Below are 22,302 nucleotides of genomic sequence, written 5' to 3' on the forward strand. Positions count from 1 at the left end.
CAAATTGTAAAACGATCAGAGCAACACAGAGAAAATATTATCACAAAATGATGCATGAATTAAAACGCTGCGTGGACGTAAAAATGTTTTTTAAAAATTCACCATAAATCGAAATATTGTGCTAGAGACTTCCCGTTTGTTGAAAAATGAAGCTAATTGATTGAATATTACTAGACTGTAAGTGTCTTAGCTTACAATTGCAGTTTTCGACCATTTTGGTCGAGTTAAAGTTGACCGAAAGTCGAATTTTTTCTATTTATCGTGATTTATATGAAAATATTTCAAAACTGATAAAAGCTACAACCATGAGTTATTTTCTGTTGTATTGTACATGAAATTGTGCACATTTTCATATATAAAACTTTACGACTAATATAAAACGGTGCAAATATTACGACAACAAGACGAAAGAATTTCTGAGATGTTTGGCGAGTTACACAAGAGACTTAAGGAAAATGTTTTTTTCAAAAATTCACCATAAATCGAAATGTTGTGCTAGAGACTTCCAATTTATTGCAAAATGAAGGTAAACGATTGAATATTACTAGAATGTAAGAGTTTTAGCTTACAATTGCGTTTTTTTACCATTTCGGTCGAGTTAAAGTTGACCGAAGGTTGAAATTTGGCAGTTATCATGATTTAAGTGAAAATATTTCAAAACTGACAAAAGCTACAACCATGAGCTATCTTCTGTTGTATTCTACATGAAATTGCACACATTTTCATATATAAAAGTTTATGTAACGACTAATGTAAAACGATGCAAACATTTCGACAACATGACGAAAAAGAATTTCTGAGATGTTCGGCAGAGTTACATGCGCAAGCAGATGTAAGGAAAAAGTTTTTTTTTTTTTCAGAAATTCACCATAAATCAAAATATTGTGCTAGAGACCTCCAGTTTGTTGCAAAATGAAGGTACATGATTGAATATTACTAGAATGTAAGAGTTTTAGCTTATAATTGCGTTTTTTTACCATTTCGGTCGAGTTAAAGTTGACCAAAGCTTGAAATTTTGGCAGTTATCGTGATATGAAAATATTTCAAAACTGATAAAAGCTACAACCATGAGTTATTTTCTGTTGTATTCTACATGAAATTGTGCACATCTCCATATATAAAACTTTATGTAACGACTAATATAAAACGTGCAAACATTACGACAACGTGACGAAAGAATTTCTGGCGTGGAAGTAAGGAAAAAGTTTTTTTCAAAAATTCACCATAAATCGAAATATTGTGCTAGAGACTTCCAATTGGTTGCAAAATGAAGGTAAATGATTGAATATTACTAGAATGTAAGAGTTTTAGCTTACAATTGCATTTTTTGACCATTTCGGTCGAGTCAAAGTTGCCCGAAGGTTGAAATTTTGGCAGTTATCGTGATTTATATGAAAATATTTCAAAAACTGATAAAAGCTACAACCATGAGTTATTTTCTGTTGTATTGTACATGAAATTGCGCACATTTTCATATATAAAACTTTATGTAACGGCTAATATAGAACAGTGCAAAAATTACGACAAAATGACGAAAGAATTTCTGAAATTTTCGGCCGAGTTACCGTGGCGTCAGAAAAAGTTTTTTTCAAAAATTCACCATAAATCGAAATATTGTGCTAGAGACTTCCAATTTGTTGCAAAATGAAGGTACATGATTGAATATTACTACAATGTAAGAGTTTTAGCTTACAATTGCGTTTTTCGACCATTTCGGTCGAGTCAAAGTTGACCGAAGGTTGAAATTTTTTGTAGTCGACGTACAGTACGTCCACTTGGCACCCAACAGACAATTTTAGTCGACGTATGATACGTCCAGTAGGCGTTTAAGGGTTAAAATAACCAGATTCTTTCAGATAGCCCCTACCGCAACGTGATCATTTAAAATTTCTAAAATAGTCTTCCCAGTTAGTAAGTCCTTTGCCCTAAGGCGATTAAATTTAGGAGAGTGCACCAGCATGTGCTCAACAGATAGCTGACCACCACAGCAAGCACAAACTGGGGCACTGGCTCCATCTAAAATATAGTTATGAGTGAAGCGGGTATGGCCAATCCTAAGCCGTCTTAGGATGATCTCAAATCTTCTGTTACGATTAAAACCCGAACTCCAAAAATCGCTACTTTTTCTAATGTTTCTGTACTTCCTATTTGTGGATAAAATGAGGGAAGTCCCCCTCTGCTGCCATTTTGTATGAATGAATTATCTGATAACTGGACACATATCCAAATGTGGCCCCTCATTAGTTAGGAAATCACATCTCGCAAAATCCTTTGCTTTACTATCAGCTAGTTTGTTCCCTTCTAGACCAGTGTGCCCAGGAATCCAACAAAGCTTTACTGATTTGTGGCGAACAGAAAGATAAAAAAGCCATTCCTGAGTCTTTTGAATTAAGGGATGGGTAGGGTTAAACTTCTTTAGGGCTTCTAACACACTCATTGAGTCACTATATATTACTGTGGATTTAAATTTCTTATCAGATGCAAGATTTAAAGCATCAACTATGGCTGTTGCTTCAGCAGTGAATATGGATGAGGAGTCTGATAACTGTTTGTATATATGATTCCCCCTCACACATCACTGCACATCCTACTCAATCTTCCGATTTTGATCTGTCAGCACAGACTTTCCTGTAATTTATATGCCTCTCATCATGCTCCAAAAACTTGTTTCTGACTTCTTCTTCTCGACAATCTTTCTTCTTTGCCTCTTTAATGCCGACATCTACTGCTGGAATAAACCATGGAGGGATAGCAAGATGTTTAACTTGCAGGATCTTCTGCGTTTTTTATGCTTTCATCCTTCAGTTCACCCAGCTGTCTGATTTGAAATGGTACTGAAGATCTAGGTCCAAAAAGACTTGAGTCACACTACTTTAAAATCTCAAAAGAAGGATTCTCCTTCGAGCTTTTCAGCTGCATGGTGTGTCTCAGACGTAGCTCATGCCTCCTTAAGTCCAGTGGTAGCTGATGGGAGTCTTACATAAATACTTTCAATGGGTGAAGTTCTAAAAGCACCAGTGCAGACCCTTAGCCCCATAATATGCACAGCGTCCAATTCCTTAAGTTCAGTTTTTGAAGCAGATGAGTATACTTGGCAGCCATAGTCTAACTTAGATAAATCCTAACAATGATTTCTTATCAGCTCTTCAATTAAAATTAGATACTACTTTTAAAATATTTAGTGACCTCTTCACTTTCACTTTAAACTGGTCAATATGATTATTCCAAGTGAGCTTTTCCTCAAAGACCATTCCTAAAAATTTTACCTCAGTAGAGTAAGGTAAAATAATTCCATTTAAGGTAAGAAATGGAATGGTTTCCTTAGTTCGGCGTCTGCAGAACCAACAGGAACAGTTTTACATTTGGAAAATCGAAACCCTTGCTCATTAGCCCACTTGCTTACTTTATTGATGGCTCTTTGCATAACCTGCTAGTAGATGCTGCATCATATCCTGTGCAGTACAGGGATTGAATTATCTACAAATAAAGAGCCTTTTACTGGTGATGGTATCTTTTCTAATACTCAATTAATGGCAATAGCAAAAGGAGTGACACTAAGGACACTACCTTCAGGAACTCCCTCTTCTTGTACGAAAGGTCGTGATATGATTCCCAATTCTTACCTTTGTATATCTTCTGATAAAAATGAATTTATAAATCTGATAATTTTTCCTTTAATACCCATCTTAAACAACTTTTTTATAATACCATAACGCCATGTCGTGTCATATGCCTTTTCCAAATAAAAGATAACTCCTATTGTTTGGCTCTATTTAGCAAAACCTTGTTGTATTTGGTTTGAGAGCCTGAGCAAGGGATCTAGAGTAGATCTACTTTTCCTAAAGCCAAACTGGAATGGAGAAAGCACTTTATTTGTTTCTAAGTGCCATACAAGTCTGGTGTTAACCACAACTGGTGAGAGCTACTGGTCTGCAGCTGCTGCGTAAAGTAGGATTCTTGTTTGGTTTCTTCATAGGGAGGACTAATGACAATTTCCAGCTCTTAGGAATAATACCAGTTTCCCACATTTCATTTATTATATCTAAAAGAAATTTCTTTGACTTTTCTGGAAGATGTTTCAGCATTTCAAAAAGTATTTTATCTTCACCACGGGCAGATGGTTTGGTATTCTGCAAGGCATCTTTGAGTTCCTGCAGTCTAAATTTTGCATTACTGTATATGGTTCAAAATTATTTTCACTTAAATCAAGAGAAATCTGGGCATTTCTAATGTCTTGGGATTCTAGAGAATAGTTCTCACTACTCAATATTCTCGAGAAATGTTCTCCTAATTTTTCTGTGACCCTCTTTGGTTGAGTGATTAGGTCACCATTTATCTTAAGACTAGGCAGAGGTTCAGGGACAAACTTGCCATTTAGTTTTTTAATTTTCTTCCAAATCATTTTGGATGGTGTTTTTGAGCTAATGCCATTAGTAGTACATCCATAACTCCCTTTTTGCTTTTTTAAAATATTTATTTTGCTTGGCCACAGCATGTTGGTAAATACCTTTGGCTTGGGCAGTTCCACTCCTCTTATATTTTTGTAGCATTTTCTAGTGGTCTTTCTCATACTACTGCAGGTTCTGTTCCACCAAGGAACTGCTGGTCTAGAGGGCTTCCCTTTTGTTGTTGGAATAGGGGTATTTGCACTATTGATGGTGGTGTCACTGAAGTAATTATATGCCTCTGAGGTGGATGGAAATGATTTTACATTCTTGTCCATGAGAACAGACTCACTAAATTTCTTCCAGTCCACTTCATCTACCTTCCATTTGGGAGATGACTCATTCTTAACTGTTTTTATATTAATTGGAAGTGGTCACTCCCATTTGGATATTCATTTACTGACCATCCATAATCAATGTGAACACTAGATGAGCAAAAGCTCAGATCAATAGCCGAATAAGTAGTGGAATAGATGTTTAGATGTTATGGTAAGTCATGGCTCTATTATTGAGTATACTGATATTAAGATCACCCATAATACCCTCCAACATCCTTCCCTTGGTATCTGTCGTGTTCCCATCCCATATGGGGTTGTGAGCATTAAAATCACCAAGAAGGAAAGGAGTGAGAAGCTGATACATCAGTAAATGAATATCACTAAGTGAAATCCAAATCAGGAGGAAAGTAGATGGAGCAAACTGTCATTTGCTTGTCTAAAATGAAAGTTACTGCTACAGCTTGGAGATGAGTATTAATTGATAGCAAGGAGTGTTGCAATGAATTATGTGCAATAATTGCTGCACCTCCCTTAGCTCTATCTCCGATTGGTGGTGGAGGATTATATATGCTGTAATTTAACCCAGGATTATATTGTGTGCTTCCAAGTTTAGTTTCCTGGAGACACACAATACCTGGGCATGGTCATGGAGCAATACCTTCAGCTCTTCGCTTCGAGGCCTAAGACCTCTACGGTTCCATTGTAGTATTGACGTGAAAACTATTTTTTGGGCTTGGTGGAAGGCCTTTTGGATGGAGCCTTCTCATTTATTCTCTTTTGTTTATGAGTATTATCAAGAGATCATTTGAAAAGGACTGGTTTGGTTTATTATCTGTTGATTTACTGGTGTCGTTTTGTTTCCCTTTCTTGTCAATTTGTTTAAATTCAGGCTGGGGTTCTTGCATCGAGCTTAGTATTTCATATCTATTACTAAGTGATACATGTTTAATTGGATTTTTTGAGGGAGGAGAGGATGAGGGGAACATCACTTTTGGTGCTTTTGCTCCTCAGTCTCCATAAAATCAGGCAGAGACTCTGCCTGAGACAATTCCAAGGTGGTTGGGTCAAGTGCCACCTTATCCTCCTTGGAGGCTTGTGCTCTAGCCTCAACAGGCCAAGCACCTGACCCAGATGGCTGGGCCACTACCACAGGGGTTGATGCACCTGCTACATTAGAGGGTGTTGCCACTGCACCCCTAGTGGTATATAGAGGTAGTGGCTTAAGAACTTGCGCATAGCTCCTAGGTTGTTGTCCTAATTGTCTTTTTGCAAAACCAATACTTGCATTGGCTTTATTTAGTGCAGACAGTTCAAATTTGTAATTTTCACAATTTTTGTTCTTGGATTTATGTTCCCGTCAACAATTAACACATTTTGCTTTTCTACTACACCCATCATCATGATGGACACCAGAGCAGTTTATACAAATTTTTGCATTTTTGCAGTTTTCTGATAAGTGGCCAAACTTAAAACAATGATAGCACTGCATTGGTCTTTGCTGGAAAGATGTGCTCATACCATTTCATTTTCAAATATGACATAAGAAGGTACTTCAGAGCCTATAAAGGTTAAAATGATCATGTTGGCAATAGCTGCCTTTTTCACTCTCCAAACTGAAGTGGGAATCATTTCTAGAATTTCTTCTTCTGTCATGTCATAAAGGTCTTTATTATATAGTGCTCCTCTCCCATTAACTAAAGCTTAAGTAAGGCTTGATCTTTGTAATCATTTCAACATTTTTATGTCCAACAAGGTCAGCATATATGCTTGGGTTGTGGATTTGGCATGAATAAGAACAGTGTTCTTCCCAAAACGAGAAATATCACCACTCTTTATTCCTCCCACCTTTTTCTGAAGAAACCTGCAAAATTTATAGTAGCTACAATTTTCCTCCTTGGCTGAAGCTACCATCCACGTAGGAGGTTTAGGAGCCCTTATTTCTTCATTCTGATTTCTCTCTGGTTTATCCTGAGCCCATTTAGATGGCACATAAACGTCCATGTCTTTGGGAACTTTGTCTGTTAAGGCTCCTCGTACTGTACCTTGACCTATTTGTATGGCACATATCATACTACTACCTTTAGAGCCTCATCATGGCTACTAAAGGTAACCCATGCTTCCCATTTAGATTCAATACCAATAAAGTTCATCCTGAGTTCTACATGTTCCAAATGATTTCAGAGCTGTCAAGATCATTTCATAATCACAACAGACTGGTAAGTCTTAGATATGGAGCATTGTCAAATTTTTCCCACAACCTGGCTATGGTGAGGATTTAATTTTCGATGAAGATTTCTTAGAGAAGTCCGTGTCCTTGCTTGAAGTCGTCATCAATGAAGCATGGCTAGCGGGTCCAGGGGAGGGGAAGTCAGGAGGGGGATCAGGATATTTGTTATTACTGATTTTTGTCAAATTATTATTTGGAGAAATCAACATTTGGAGAAATTTCAATCTCCAAAGTGCCAGAACAGCACCATCAGAGGGTCCAGGGGTACTCAAATCCTTACAAATACTAGACATAAAGACCTCAGAGGGGTAAAAAAAAAAAAAAATAATAATAAGCCTGAAAACCTTAAAAGGATATCATCAGCCTTTCATGGGGATTATTCTTCCACCAAAGGCACAAGTGAGAACTGACTCCCAAACGTCCACATCCCTACCCTACCCCACGGGATGGCACAACACGATTATAGTGGGCCAAGTGTAAGCCAAACCTGCTTGCTAGGACTGAAGGTATTATGAGAATACAGTCATACTCCGAACTTACGCAAGGTTAGGTTCCAGAACCCCTCGCACAGGGTGAATTTTCGCGTAAGTTTGGCATGGTCTCTAAAAATGCTAATAAATGCTGATTTCTAAAGTTTAAACACTAAATATGACCCTAATCATGCTCCCAAATGATTAAGTTAACTTTTAAATCAAATTAAAGTTACTGTAATTTCTTTTAAAAGTTAGCTTAATACATTACCCTTAAAAAAGAGAAATAAATGGTTGACATAAAAATTGAGAGTTGGAAGAGAATTTCTCTCTCTCTCTCTCCCCGCTTCTAACCGACCTATTTTTAGAAGTCGTCTCAACCTCTTTTTAACAACTTCTTTATTCTCATCTCTTTCTCTTTGTTCTGAAATGCTTTTTTATGAACAAACAGTGTTTTATATTTTGACTAATACAACTCTTGGTTATTATGTCACTATGTTTCAGAACGTATTTGCAGTACTAGCGCATTTACACTTTGTAGACGATACAGGTCAAATTAGACCAATTTAAACTATCTACTGTACAGGTAAAGATGTATAGAGAATTAATAAGTTGTAAAAATGTGTGAGCGCTAACTATGAACGAGAGAGAGAGAGAGAGAGAGAGAGAGAGAGATAAGGGTTGTCCTTATTTAAGAGGGTGAAATTATTTATCAATTATTATGGAGACTGAGAGAATAACACACGAGAGAGAGAGAGAGAGAGAGAGAGAGAGAGAGAGAGAGAGAGAGAGAGAGAGAGAGAGAGAGAGAGAGAGAGAGAGAGAGAGAGAGAGAGATTGTCCTTACTTGAAATATCAAGTTATATTATTTATGAATTATTACGGAGAGAGAGAGAGAGAGAGAGAGAGAGAGAGACTTACATTAGATGTCAAGGGAACTTTTAAATGAAATTAAAGTTACTGTATCTTCATTTAAAAGTTAGCTTAATACATTACCCTTAAAAAACGAAATAAATGGTTGACTTAAGAATATAGGTGTGTGTGACTCTCTCCCCATTACACTGATCTATTTTTAGAAGTCTTCTCAACCTTGTTTTTAAAAACTTCTTTATTCTGTCACTTTCTCTTTGTTCTGAAATGCTCTATGTCTCTATGTTTTAGAACAGCACATTTACAGTTTGTAAACTGTACAGGTAAAATTAGATCAATTCAAAATTATCTACTGTACAATTAAAGACATACAGAGAAACAGTGCTGTAATACACAGGTTGGCTAACTTCGAACAAAAGAGAGAGAGAGAGAGAGAGAGAGAGAGAGAGAGAGAGAGAGAGAGAGAGAGAGAGAGAGAGAGAGAGAGAGAGAGAGAGAGAGAGAGAGAGAGAGAGAGAGAGATAACAGTTGTCCTTACTTAAGAGAGTGAAATTTTTTATGAATTATTATGGAGAGAGAGAGAGAGAGAGAGAGAGAGAGAGAGAGAGAGAGAGAGAGAGAGAGAGAGAGAGAGAGAGAAATCTGACCACTGATTGGCAACACTCCCTTTCTTGTCATGTTAAATGACATGTCTGACAGTTTTCCCTCTGACCTTCTTACAAAAGACAGGGAAGAATTTGTTTGTTCAAAATAATACGAATTTTGTAATTACAGTTTTATTATTATTATTATTATTATTATTATTATTATTATTATTATTATTATTATTAATATTACTATTATTATCATTATTATTTAATTTTATTAATCTTATTAATATTTGAAAATTAGTACTTATTATTAGGTAAAAAGTTTATTTATCATACAAATAAAACATACCTGTATACATGTACCATAAAAATTCATCTCACTAAAAGAGAGAGAGAGAGAGAGAGAGAGAGAGAGAGAGAGAGAGAGAGAGAGAGAGAGAGAGAGAGAGAGAGAGAGAGAGATTATTACTTTTAATAATATTTAATGTTATTTAATTTACACATAAAAGCTTGAAAACTTAAAAATGACATAAAAAATTAAACAAACACTTTTGCAGGGTTTCTCAGTGATCACAAATGTTCGCGTGTCTGTGAAAAACTCGTGTATGACCATTAGTTAGGTTCCAATGAAAAATTCGTGTCTGTGAATTCGTGCAACTCAAATCGCACAAGTTCAGGGTATTACTATACTATCAACCCCACTCTAATCGTGTTATGGGCAAACCGGATAGAATGCAGAGAGTCCTATCCCCAGAACCAGAATCCCCTGGAACCCGTGGTAGTGCCCTAAAGGATAGTTATGCCTGATATCTCTCAGGTCCGAACATTATCAGGCAGTTGATACCTTTTCCTTTTTATCAGGTCCAATAAATTTTAGCAAAAGTGGAAAATTCCACAAATATTAATTCAAAGAAATATACAATGGTATATGGGACTCTTGGATTAAACCCCAAAACGGATTCCTCCCACCTTTTTCTGAAGAAACCTGCAAAATTTATAGTACTGTAGTTATAATTTTCCTCCTTGGCTGAAGCTACCACCCACATAGGAGGTTTAGGAGTCCTTATTTCTGCATTCTGGTTTCCCTCTGGTTTATCCTGAGCCCATTTAGATGGCGCATAAACGTCCATGTCTTTGTGAACTTTGTCTGTTAAGGCTCCTCGTACTGTACCTTGACCTATTTGTAAGACACATATCATACTACTAGTCTTTAGAGCCCCATCATGGCTACTAAAGGTAACCTATGCTTCCCATTTAGATTCAATACCAATAAAGTTCATCCTGATTTCTACAACAGTTCCAAATGATTTCAGACCTGTCAAGATCATTTCATAATCACAACAGGCTGGTAAGTCTTCGATATGGAGCATTGTCAAATTTTTCACACAACCTGGCTGTGCTGAGGATTTAATTTTCGATGAAGATCTCTTAGAGAAGTCCGTGTCCTTGCTTGAAATCGTCATCAATGAAGGGGAGGGGAAGGCAGGAGGGGGATCAGGATATCTGTTATTACTGCTTTTTGATAATTTATTTTTGGAGAAGTCATCAACATTTGGAGAAATTTCAATCACCAACGTGGGCGCAGAGGTGCCACAACAGCACCATCAGAGGGTCCAGGGGTACTCAAATCCTTACAAATACTAGACATAAAGATTTGAGAGGGGTAAAAAAAAAAAAAAAAAAAAATAATAATAAACCTGAAAACCTTAAAAAGATATCATCAGCCTTTCATGGGGATTATTCTTCCACCAAAGGCACAAGTGAGAGCTGACTCCCAAACGTCCGCATCACTACCCTACCCCACGGGACGGCACAACACGATTATAGTGGCCCAAGTGTAAGCCAAACCTACTTGCTAAGACTGAAGGTATTATGAGAATACTATCAACCCCACTCTAATCGTGGTGTGGGCAAACCGGATAGAATGTCGAGAGTCCTATCCCCAGAGCCAGACCCCTCTGGAATCTGTGGTAGTGCCCTAAGGAAGAATTCCGCCTGATATCTCTCAAGTCCGAAAAGGCACCACATCAACACAAAAGAGAATATTTGTTTTATCTGTGAAAAGGAGGACACTTGGGAAAATTTAAGACATGCATCAACAATGCAGATTGGTGTATCACTAGAGGAGATTGCACTGACTTTCAGTGACAGCAAACTGCAAGCCAAGCTTAGAGGCCCTGATGTAGTTGCCCAAAGGCTACAATATCATCTGCATTGCTACATAGGTCTGCGAAACAAAGCTCGTTCTTTAAAATCAGAAGAAAGGAGGCTGGAGAACAGTGACAGTAATAGTGGATATTTACTCGCTTTCTCTGAACTAATTGCTTGCTTACATGAAAGCAGGAATGCTGCCGGTGCTGATCAAGTGACTGTGTTCTGACTGCCTGATCTAACAAAAATGTACTATGAATAGCTTGGTCAGTTATGTGTAGCAGGACCAAATGTGAATGGTACTAAGCTGAAGGAGAGGATCTTGTTCCATGCTCCAGAGGTAGAGGCATATAAGAGTGGAAGAGATGTGATAACAGCTTTCCAAAAAGACATTGGACCAGTTCTATCTTCAGACACGGTAAAACTACGATGAAGCCATACTTATTTCGAAAACTGCTGACATACTCAGGAAAAAGATGCCCCAATGCTCCAGCTCATTCAATAGGAAGTTTGATAGCCAGTACCTAAAATCAAGTGTTCCTCCACAGCTGCAACATTTTGTCACCTGTCTTGCCCATGGATCAGGTATCAAGGCACAAATGGAAAGTGCTGTGTCTAAAGCTGATGTTGCAATAGCTCAATTGCTACAGTATAACTGTTGTTCCAAGAAAAAACTCACAGCTACAAGTTACAAACACTCAAAGAAGAGAGAATCACCTTTATCTGTTTATCTGGGACTGTTTCTGTATTCAAGGACTCAGAAAAACAGCTAGTGGACACACTGTTTGAACAAGGATTGTCTGTCTCATGTGATCGCATAATTGAAATATCAAACCAGCTGGGCGAGGCTGTCGTTAGTCAGTAAGTTGAAGATGAGTGTGTCCACCACAGATGAAGCGCAGCATGTTCACACTTGCAGCTGTAGATAACATTCACCATGACCCAACGGCAACAACAGCAAGAATATCATTCCATGGGACAAGTACTTCTCTGTTCCCGAGTACTGGAAGAGGAGAGTCTCAAGTAGAACTGGCTCTAAAGAAAAGGTTAAAAAGATTCCTCAGCTCCCAGAAAGGTGCATGAAAAGTAAAACCCGCTTTTCTGGAGAAGGGCCCTTTACCTCCTGCGGGTGACATTCCCACCCTACCTGCAGTGCTGAATCTAAAACCTGAGTGCGAGTGGTTGCAGTCAGTAGCTCTTACAGAAGTCTATGACAATACATTACAGTTACATGATCAGCACAAAATGCTCAAGAAGTGAAAGATCTGCAGTTTGACATGGATATGTCTGCCCTTACTGAGAGACCATTCTAATGAGGTGTCAACTATCTAGCATGCCATGGACAAAATCAAAGATGTCATACTTAAATCCAAGTCAGAGTCCAGTTTTGCTGTAGATCAGCCACTGTTTGCACTGGCCAAGCAGATTCAATGGAAGTGGCCACAAACGTATGGCAGTTTTGTCATACTAATGGGCTTACTGCACATTGAGATGGCTGCTTTAAGAGTAGCTGGTAGTTTGCTCAAAGCATTGGGTGGACAACAGTGATTGAAGAAGCTGGCATTGCAACCTCTGGCACAGCTGAGTCTTTCTTGTCTGCCACTAGTGTAACAAAAACAAGAAGAGTACATCAAGTAACAGCCTGCAGCTTGTATCAGCGAAAGAAAAGGGCATATGAGGCAAGTGATGAGTCTAGGAGCTTTGATGATTGGTGTGCCATAAAAGATTGCATCATGAAGCACTGTCAAAACCCCTTTGACGTAGACACCATCCCTAAAGAATTGATTAACATCACTACTGGCCAGATTGCTACCAAGGCTGTAGAGAAATGTCTGACATCAGTTCCAGAAAGAGGAAAGACGATAGTTCAAAACTTCATCTCTGAGAGGCTAATGGATGAAGGAACAAGAAGCTTTTGGGATTCCATTCCCAAGGGTACAATGGTGACTTTCAAGATCATGAAAAAGGCAATGTTTTTTGACACAACTAGGAAAATGATGCTTGATCCAGAGGTATTGTTCCATCGCCTGCTATCAGTTGCAAAGTATCGAGACATTAATATGAAGAAGGTTTGTCCTTTGAATTAACTCCAGTTCCATCTGCACTATTCCAAGATGATGGAACCATGAAAAAGGCCACAAAGTCTGATCTAGCATACAAATTGGAAGAAACTGAATTGAAAACCAAATGCCACACTCCAACAGCGTACATCATTGATGGCATGAGTTTTATCCAAGGTGTTAATGAATCACAGTTCAAAACTTTTGATGACCTAAGAGAAGTTATTTTCAAGAAGTTGATTACCCTATTCATGAACCCTGACCTTGATACTGAGACCCTTGTGTTAGTGTATGACCGCTATGACTTAAGTTCAGGTATCAAAGGCAAAGAACGGCAGCGACGTGGTGACATACTAACTACCATTGGTGCTCCTTCTCATATAATTGTGGGAAATAGACAGGTTCCCGACTACAGACAATTTCTCAAGTCGGGAATGAACAAAATGACCCTCATTCATTTTCTGAGTAATTACGTAGAGGCCAGAGTCTCAGAGAGACTTCCAGAGAAAAAGGCACCTGTAATTGCTGGAGGTTATCCTAATGGAGAAGTTGTGAGAGAAATAACCTGCCAAGGAGGCAGATATCTAGAAAAACTATTCTCAACCCATGAAGAGGCAGGCACAAAGATGCTACTGCATGCAACATATATGACATCATTTCCAGGCACTATTATTAGAAGTGATGATACAGATGTCTTAGTTATCCTGTTGTACTACCAAAGCAGAGGGAAATTAAGCAAAGATGTGTACATGCACTCTGGTCACTCGGGAAAGTTTGTCACCGGGAGAGATTTATACCCGTGTTTAAAATTGCTGCAACAGTTGGGAAAGAGCTGTGTTCAATGCTACCAGCAGCACATGCACTTACAGGTTGTCATACAACCAGTGGTCTCTTCAAACTTGGAAAACGTACTGCTTATACTATCCTTCAAAAACATCAAGATACTCTAATACGACTAACGGAGTTTCACTTTGCAGATAAGGAGGCTGGGGTAGAAGCAGCTAGAAAGTTTACCCTTTTGATGTATGAAAAGGGTATTAAAGGCAAGATATGTAATACCCTCGATGAGCTGCGTTTTCAGATGGCAACCTTATCTGACAAACCAGTATCCTCTCTCCCACCTACTGATGATGCCTTCATGCAACATGCTCTAAGAGCAAAGTTACAGACCATAATTTGGTGCAGTAGCCATATCGCAAAGCCAAAGATAATAGATCCTACTAATTATGGTTGGATGAAATGTGATAAAGAGCTGCAATATATAACAAGCCTGAAGGAGTCTGCCCCAAAAGAAATATGTGACTTGACCCACCTCTTCTGTAAAGATGAACAATGCACTGATGGCAGAAAATGTCCATGCATCTTAGTAGGCCTAAAATGTATAGAGATATTCAACTGTAATAGTTGTTCAAATACTGCCATTGTAATTCAAGATGATGATGATGAGGATGAGAAAGACGAGTAAGGTTAGTTACTCATCGTGTTTATGCTTTTTAAGCATCTGATTACAGTGTCTGAAAGGAATCTGTTGTAAAAACATCGTATTGCATGACGATACCAATACTATATTTTGTTTGTACTTTATTTATCTTAAATCTCTCTTATACCATTGGTAGTATCTTCTAATGTTTGCCCTTATTATCTATAGTAATAGAATTACTTATAAATGATTCTACTTCCAAATGACTAATTCCACACAAAATTACATGCAAAAGATGTTTCTTGCAAAATTGCTTTAAAATCATACTAAGTTGTGTTAGCTTATTCATTTTGGTCTCACCAGAAAGTGCATTAAATGCTCTAAAACAATGAATAAGGTAGAAATGTTCATATCTGTGACAGTTTGGTCATGAACATAAATGAAATTATGTTTTTCCATTTTTTTTCACTGTTTTTCTACGAAAAGCCTCTTTTATTTACTTTTATGTGGTTCCGACAATAAAATGGTGGCCATATTACGATTCCTCGTATCCTAAAGCATATGAAACTATGCCTTACTTATGTTTAAATCTTTTGTAAGTGTAAGAATATGATAAAGAAAGTGTATACATGGCACAAAAAATTCTAGGGAAGTTTACAGTAAAAAGTGTTAAAAAGAAAACGTTGTGCAGGGATATTGGCAAGTACAACTCCATTTCTGGAAAGTACAAGACTAAAGCTTCAATTTCATACCACATTCAACTTGTTATACCTCCAGTAGGGGCATCTTCATTTTTAGAGCACTTTTCAGCTGTCCGCCGCAGCACTAATAACAGTGGACCAAGAACACTACCCTGTAGAACTCCAGACACAATAGGTCTTGGTTTGCTAAAGATCCCATCAATAGCAACTCGTTGCTGCCTACCTGTAAGGAAATCTTGAAGTACAGTAATACCTCGATCTTGCACACTTCGAGTTGCGCGAATTCACAGACATGCACTTTTCATTGGAACCTACTTAATTGGCATGTGGTTTTTTCAGACACGCGACACTTGCAAATCCTCGAGAAAACCCTGCAGAAGTGTTTATATTTAATTTTTTATGTAATTTATAAGTTTTCATGCTTTTACGTGTAAAATTGGTATGAAAAATTTTTACTATTTTGATTTTTGTACATACATACTGTATGCAACTAAAATCACAACACAGCTGTCAATGTAAACATCTCTCTCTGGTACTTTAATATTTGCTTTGACATATAAGTTGTATTTTTGTTCTTTCTCTCACTGAGATAAGAGAGAGATTTGTTATGCATATGTAACATACAGGCAGTTCCGGTTATTGGCGATCAGGTTTTATGGCACTTGTCTAGTGACAAAAACTGGCAATTTTTGGTGCCAAAAATCGTCGATTTGCACTTATCGGTGCCGATACATATCTAACAGAGGTGCTGATAAGCCCCAAAACTTGCCAAAAAAGCAATGATTTTCGGTTATCATCACACCGTCAGAACAGTGACATTACTTTGTTGTTAATTTTTTCATATTTTCCATGCTATAATTACAACATTTATCCATTTCTAAGTAAATTATGTAAAATTTTAAAATACATATCGATTCCCCGTCTTCTCCAAAGCTTTGGAGCAAGGGAGGGTGTAACCTAGCTGTCAATTATCTTGACATATTGACCACGAAGGTAGAAAATGTTGCCCACTGGAAGGTCAAATACAATATGTTGCCCACTCGATGATCAAATAAAATACGTACCATTATGAAGGATACTGAAACCTCTCTCTCTCTCTCCTTCATAAATCACAAATTTCCATCTTTTGATATCTAACGTAAGAATAACTTCTCTCTCTCTCTCACATTATTCTCTCTGTCTCCATTATAATTCATGAATAATTTCAAGAGATAATTAACTTAAGGGCAACCGCAATTCTCTCTCTCTCTCTCTCTCGGTACTGTAATAAATTACAGCACAGTATTAAGCTCACTTTTAAATGTAATTAAAGTGCTTTGGGAACATGATTTTAACATTTTATGGTTTAAACTCTGGAAATAAGCATCTCCTGTATGTATTAACATTCTTAGTGACAGTACCAAACTTACGCGAATCCTCGCCTTACACAAAGTTAGGTTCTGGAACCTATCCTTGCCTAATTTCAAGGTGTTACTGTAAACCTAAAACATATCCACCCACTCTAAGATCCTGAAGCTTATAAATAAGTGCCTTCTGATTTACTAAACTGAAAGCAGAACTAAAATCCATTTGAATTACTCTACACTCAAAATGGCATTGTCAAATCTAAAAGAACATCGCAGGTACCTCACCGTTTCCTATATGCATACTGACTATCAGCAAACATTTCTTTAGAGTCTCCCTACTAATGTAGAGGCTTAAAAATAAGTTTTTCTGCAACTTTGGAGAGCACACAGAGAATAAAAATTGGCCAGTAGTTTCTGTCTGCAGTTATGCCCTTCTTTGGAACAGGCGCTGTATCATGTATCGGTAAGCTTGCACTCACGAAGATTTGAATATGACTCATATTTTTAATGTGGATACACCAAAATCCAGTACAAAATGGTAACTACTTACTCAATAAAAAATAAACAGGATGCTTTAGAATACTCTCGTTTCCTTGGGTGAAGATCTGATTATTGTAAAAATTTCATTGTGTTCCGGTGCAGAATTGTTATATAGAACCAGCTGTGAATGAGTGAATGTACACATATTGGTGAGGTAAAGTAAAGAACAAAAACTAAATAGCTTCAAATTAAATGTTCTAGAAAAGCCTTACCATATGTTTCATTTGTCTGAACACCGTACCTACCTGATCTAAGGTTTTTCCATGGACTTCAATACCATTGACTTCTTGCACTTCATCGTTAACAGCCAAGAGGCCAGTGCTTTCTGCTAGTCCTCCAGGCACCAGTCTTGAGATGAAAATTCCAGGTACCCTCTCAAGGCCATGAGGAGTGACACGAACACTTGTGCCATCACGAATGTAGAAACCTAGAGGCTTGTCCGAACCATGTTTTAAAAGTCTTACTCTTCTGAACACTTCTGGGACAACATCAACGTCAATGATTGCTGCTACCTACCGGCAAAATTGGAAAACAATTTGCACTGTATCATCAAAATAGCAAAATTCAATAAGACTGAAAAAACCAATAGCAAAAAAAAAAAAAAAAAAAAATTAAATGCAAAGATAAATAGGTAAACCTTAGACTTCAAATTTTGAAAACAGCAAAACTGGACTGGACAAAAAATAAATCATGGATTTACTTGATTAATTGTTAGTCATCTGGCATCATGCCTACCTTATCCACTGTTATGATTATTACAGTCTTACAATCACAGATTTATTTGATTAATTGTTAGTCATCTGGCATCATGACTGCCAGGGTCATTGACACTGAACCAAGTAGAACACTAATAAAATCTAAATAAACAAAAACAAAACAAATAATAATGATAAAATATTAGTAAATAAAGACCATGAATTAAAACTTAGTGAGAATGAGTTTGGCAAATTTAATCAAAACCAAAATATACTAAATTAAAATTTATACGACAGCTAAACTTGTTCCAAAAGACCTGCTGCTACAATAACAATCAAGGAGAAAGAATAAAAAATATAATCATATTCATACTGCCCAAAGTTTACTCAAATATCACCGATAAAAAATTGCATAAAAATTAGCTACTCCTAAGCATAAATATATCTCACTACCAAAGTAAAACAAGTCATCTTTCTTGCATATTATGACCTTCAATCTTTTCTTTTTTACGTATGATCTATTTTCACCTTTCAACCACTTTATGCTTTTTTTTTGTATTACCAGGTACATGGTAATTTATAAATTCCAATATAATAGAGAAGCATAAGTATTTAGAAAAGAAAAGCATTAATAGTGTTTGGATATTTTGTAATAATTGTCATTATTATTATTCAGAAGATGAACCACTATTCATATGGAACTAACCCAATAACTTGAAATATACAGTAAGCTTCCAATGATAATGGTGTTCATTTGGAAGAAGTAAAAGAAGATAATAGGAAATACAGAAAGAAGAGAACAAGTCCTGAAAAAGAAAAAATAAATTAACAATACAATAAATAAACATATAAAAATGTAAGTAAATTATTAAAATACAAGGAAAATTGTAAAGCATTATATCTCTGCTTTAATTTTTGAGGATAAAATTGCACTACAACCTCAGGGAAGTTGACTTTTACAGTCACTAAAACTGGCATCATAATACCTAGGTTATTAACATCATAAGAGAACTTAAAAAGATATACAGTAAACCGCCTGTATTCGCAGGGGATACATACCACACATCCCACACGAATAGCTTAAATCCGTGAATACTTAGAACCCTTCTAAAAACACTTAGAACTGGCTATTTTGATAGTTCAAACACAAAAAAAAACTACAAATGCTTATACAGGTATTATCCTATTTACCATGAGGTTAGGTTCCATAAAACCCATCGTTTGCTGGAAAAAACATATCTTGAATATAGCCTAGCCTACACTAGGGTACTCAGTACCATCTATACATACTGTATATGGTAGCCTAGCCTACACTATAAAGTATACTCTATACATACATGGTATAGTAACTATTAATAACAGCTAATTCTGGAGGTTCATGCAGAGTGACTTATGATAATTCAATACAAAGAGAAATTGAATAACAAACAAGAATTAGTTTAGCCTACACTATGGTACATCATATACATATATGGTAGCCTAGCCTGCATTATTCTGTACTCTATATTCACATAATATCGTATTACACAAACATCAACAAAACAAATATGCATCTTTTCCATGGACCTTTAAAAATGTTATGCTTTAATTCACTGTATCCAATAATATTGAATATATTCTTATGTTTCTTTTGTATTATAATTCTTCGTTGGACTGGTCGGTACCGTTCTCAGCTAGCACTCTGCAGGGCCCGTTTTTGAATCTCCGGCCAGCCAATGAAGAATTAGAGGAATTTATTTCTGGTGATAGAAAATAATTTCTCGGCATAATGTGGTTCGGATTCCACAATAAGCTGTAGGTCCCGTTGCTAGGTGAACAATTGGTTCTTAGCCACGTAAAATAAGTCTAATCTTTCGGGCCAGCCCTAGGAGAGCTGTTAATCAGCTCAGTGGTCTTGTTAAACCAAGGCATACTTATTTTTTTGCATTATAAATTGCGATCATAGCGATCAATATTTTGATTTAGAAACTGATTATGCAGTAAGTTTATTTCGCCGTATTTAACTCAGTTCAGAGTGCTTTTCTTGCTTATAGTTAGCGTAAATGAATCTCAAGATACTTTATTTATAAGGGACAAGGTTATTTTTCACTATACGAAGTGTTCATGTGGGACAAGGTTATTTTTCGTTATACGAAGTGTTTTTAAGTCAAAATATAACTTCATCTCATTGTGAGCTTAATTTAGCTATTTTTTCATTAATAGATGACGTTGGCCGTTTGGGGGCATGTTTCTTTTTAAAAAAATCAAGATTCCGTTCGCTATTTTCACTCAATTTCATCATATGAGCTTTACGTATTTATCATTTATCAGCGTAAAAATAGCAGTAATATGTTCTTTCATGCCCAGTAGTTTTGATTACAATACTTTCTCTCCAATTTTAATTACGGTCGAGTTTCATAAATGTTGCCGATACACGATAATTTATAGTCATCAGCAGCTTGAGCATTGTTTTCTCAGCTTCAGCTACAACTTGCAGCTTAAATTTAGCAGTATATTTCCCCGTCATCTTTTATACATGTCGAATAAGGGTATAATATAAAAATATATCAGTCCTATTCTACTTAACGTTATTTGTACTATAACTACAGTATTTGTTTACTGCGGTATGATGGTTGGAATACAAGCAAAACTGCTATTATAAGCAAAACAACAGTTTCTCGTTCGGTTGTTTATGGCTGTACACATTTACGCAAGAGCATAATGTTACCAAGAATACTTTCATCATTCTCTTGTACTTTTTTAACTAGAAGATGGGATAAAGAGATGGAGGAAAAGAAGTTGGTCTGTTGTAATTTGGTCTCTATCGCTGCCTGATTGTAGTATTGGTATTAATTGCTTACCCCATCGCAAAATCGAATTATCGTAACTTGAGCACTAGGGGAATTTTAATAGTTTTATCATATCAGTGAAAAATACCTCGAATGGGTGAGTTTTCAGCGAATAATGTATATATACTGTATGTTCCATAGAGAAATCCGTGAATAGGTGAGTCCACGAATTGTGAGACTGCAAATATGGGGGTTTACTGTATAATTATTAACATCATAAAAGAACTAAAAAAAAAATTTAAGATATATAAATGGAGTTCATCTTCTGAATAATAATGATAATAATTACAAAATATCCAAACACTATAATGATTTTCTTTTCTAAATACATAAAATGATTCTTCATTTTATTATTTATACTCATATATATATATATATATATATATATATATATATATATATATATATATATATATATATATATATATATATATATATATATATATATATGTATATATATAATATATATATATATACTATACTGGAAGTTCTTGAATTATGATGATTTGTCATAAGAAAATTCGAGTTTGCAATGGGGTTAGCAAACTGTTCCAATGCTTTCGAATTTATATGATACAATATGACAATATTTTGAAAATATTTTAAAATTTTGTGCGTGATGGGAACAGACAGCAGCATACGGTGTTCGATATGTTAGCCTGCGAGGCTGGGATGTGGGTATCTCTCGCCCTGGCTTGACCTCACTCGTGCTCACTGTATAAGGAGTCAAGGTAGGTCAGTGTTCGTGTGATTTGTGTATCACATGTAAACTGTTATAGACTCAAAATTATGTAATATCTGTATGTCTGCCAAACACCCACGTGAATCTCCTGCTGGTGGTGCGAAGAAGGGCCATTCCATCACTTTAGAACAGAAAATGAAAATTATCAACCAGCATGCGGCTTGACCCTGCTGCTCTATCATCCTCCTCCTCTTCCAATTTTTAGTTATACGTAGCCATCAACAGCCTGACACTGTTCAAGTATGCAAACAACGGACCAAATCTTGGTGAGTGCCCCTGTACAGTACATGTCTGAGTCTTGTTTGTTATTCAATTTCTCTGTTTGTACTGAATTATCATAAGTCAATCTGCATTGAACCTCCAGAAGTGGCTGATATTAATAATTATGCCTTATATCTAGTATACTGTATAGTGTAGTCTAGGCTACCATATATGTACAGATTGAACTGTATAACCTAGTAAAGGCTAGGCTAATTCCAAATTAGGATTTTTTCAAGTAAAGATGGAGTTATTGTAACATAACCCCATCGCAACTAGGGCCTACCTGTTATTATTTATTTTATCTATGTAACTACTAATGTAGCCTATAGGCTACATAACATTTACTTGGTGTTTGGGAATAGACCGGGGTAATCAAAGGTTATGAACTGTGTAGATATATACAATAAGGATGTCCATTCAGTTTTGTCTTAATTGACTTAAAATGCATTTGTGAGTAAATCCTTCAAGGCACTGTTATTATAGTAACTGTGAATATTTTAATAATACATTACTACTATTTTATGGATATGACCCATTGATCATGTTCCTTACATCATACTAAGGACATGTAATTGTGGCCATGTAGGCCTGGGTTAAACTGAAGTGTTTGTGGCCTATACAGTGATATAGGTAGCTAACACTAGGTAGTTTTTGTTAAACACTTGTTCCTTGTTTCAC

The 22,302-nt window shown here is 36.4% G+C and overlaps 1 protein-coding gene across 2 annotated transcripts in view; it reads right to left on the reverse strand.

The window, feature by feature from the left end:
- par-6 (partitioning defective protein 6) overlaps nucleotides 1-22,302 on the reverse strand; it is a 76,087-nt gene that overhangs the window by 11,875 nt on the left and 41,910 nt on the right. For both annotated transcript variants that reach the window (XM_067107011.1, XM_067107010.1), the window contains exon 4: nucleotides 17,344-17,610. In XM_067107011.1, coding sequence (XP_066963112.1) covers nucleotides 17,344-17,610 — 267 coding nt within the window. The remainder of the gene's footprint in view (nucleotides 1-17,343; nucleotides 17,611-22,302) is intronic.

The sequence above is a fragment of the Macrobrachium rosenbergii genome, chromosome 7 (assembly GCF_040412425.1).
Source record: "Macrobrachium rosenbergii isolate ZJJX-2024 chromosome 7, ASM4041242v1, whole genome shotgun sequence".
Taxonomy (NCBI): Eukaryota; Metazoa; Arthropoda; class Malacostraca; order Decapoda; family Palaemonidae; genus Macrobrachium; species Macrobrachium rosenbergii.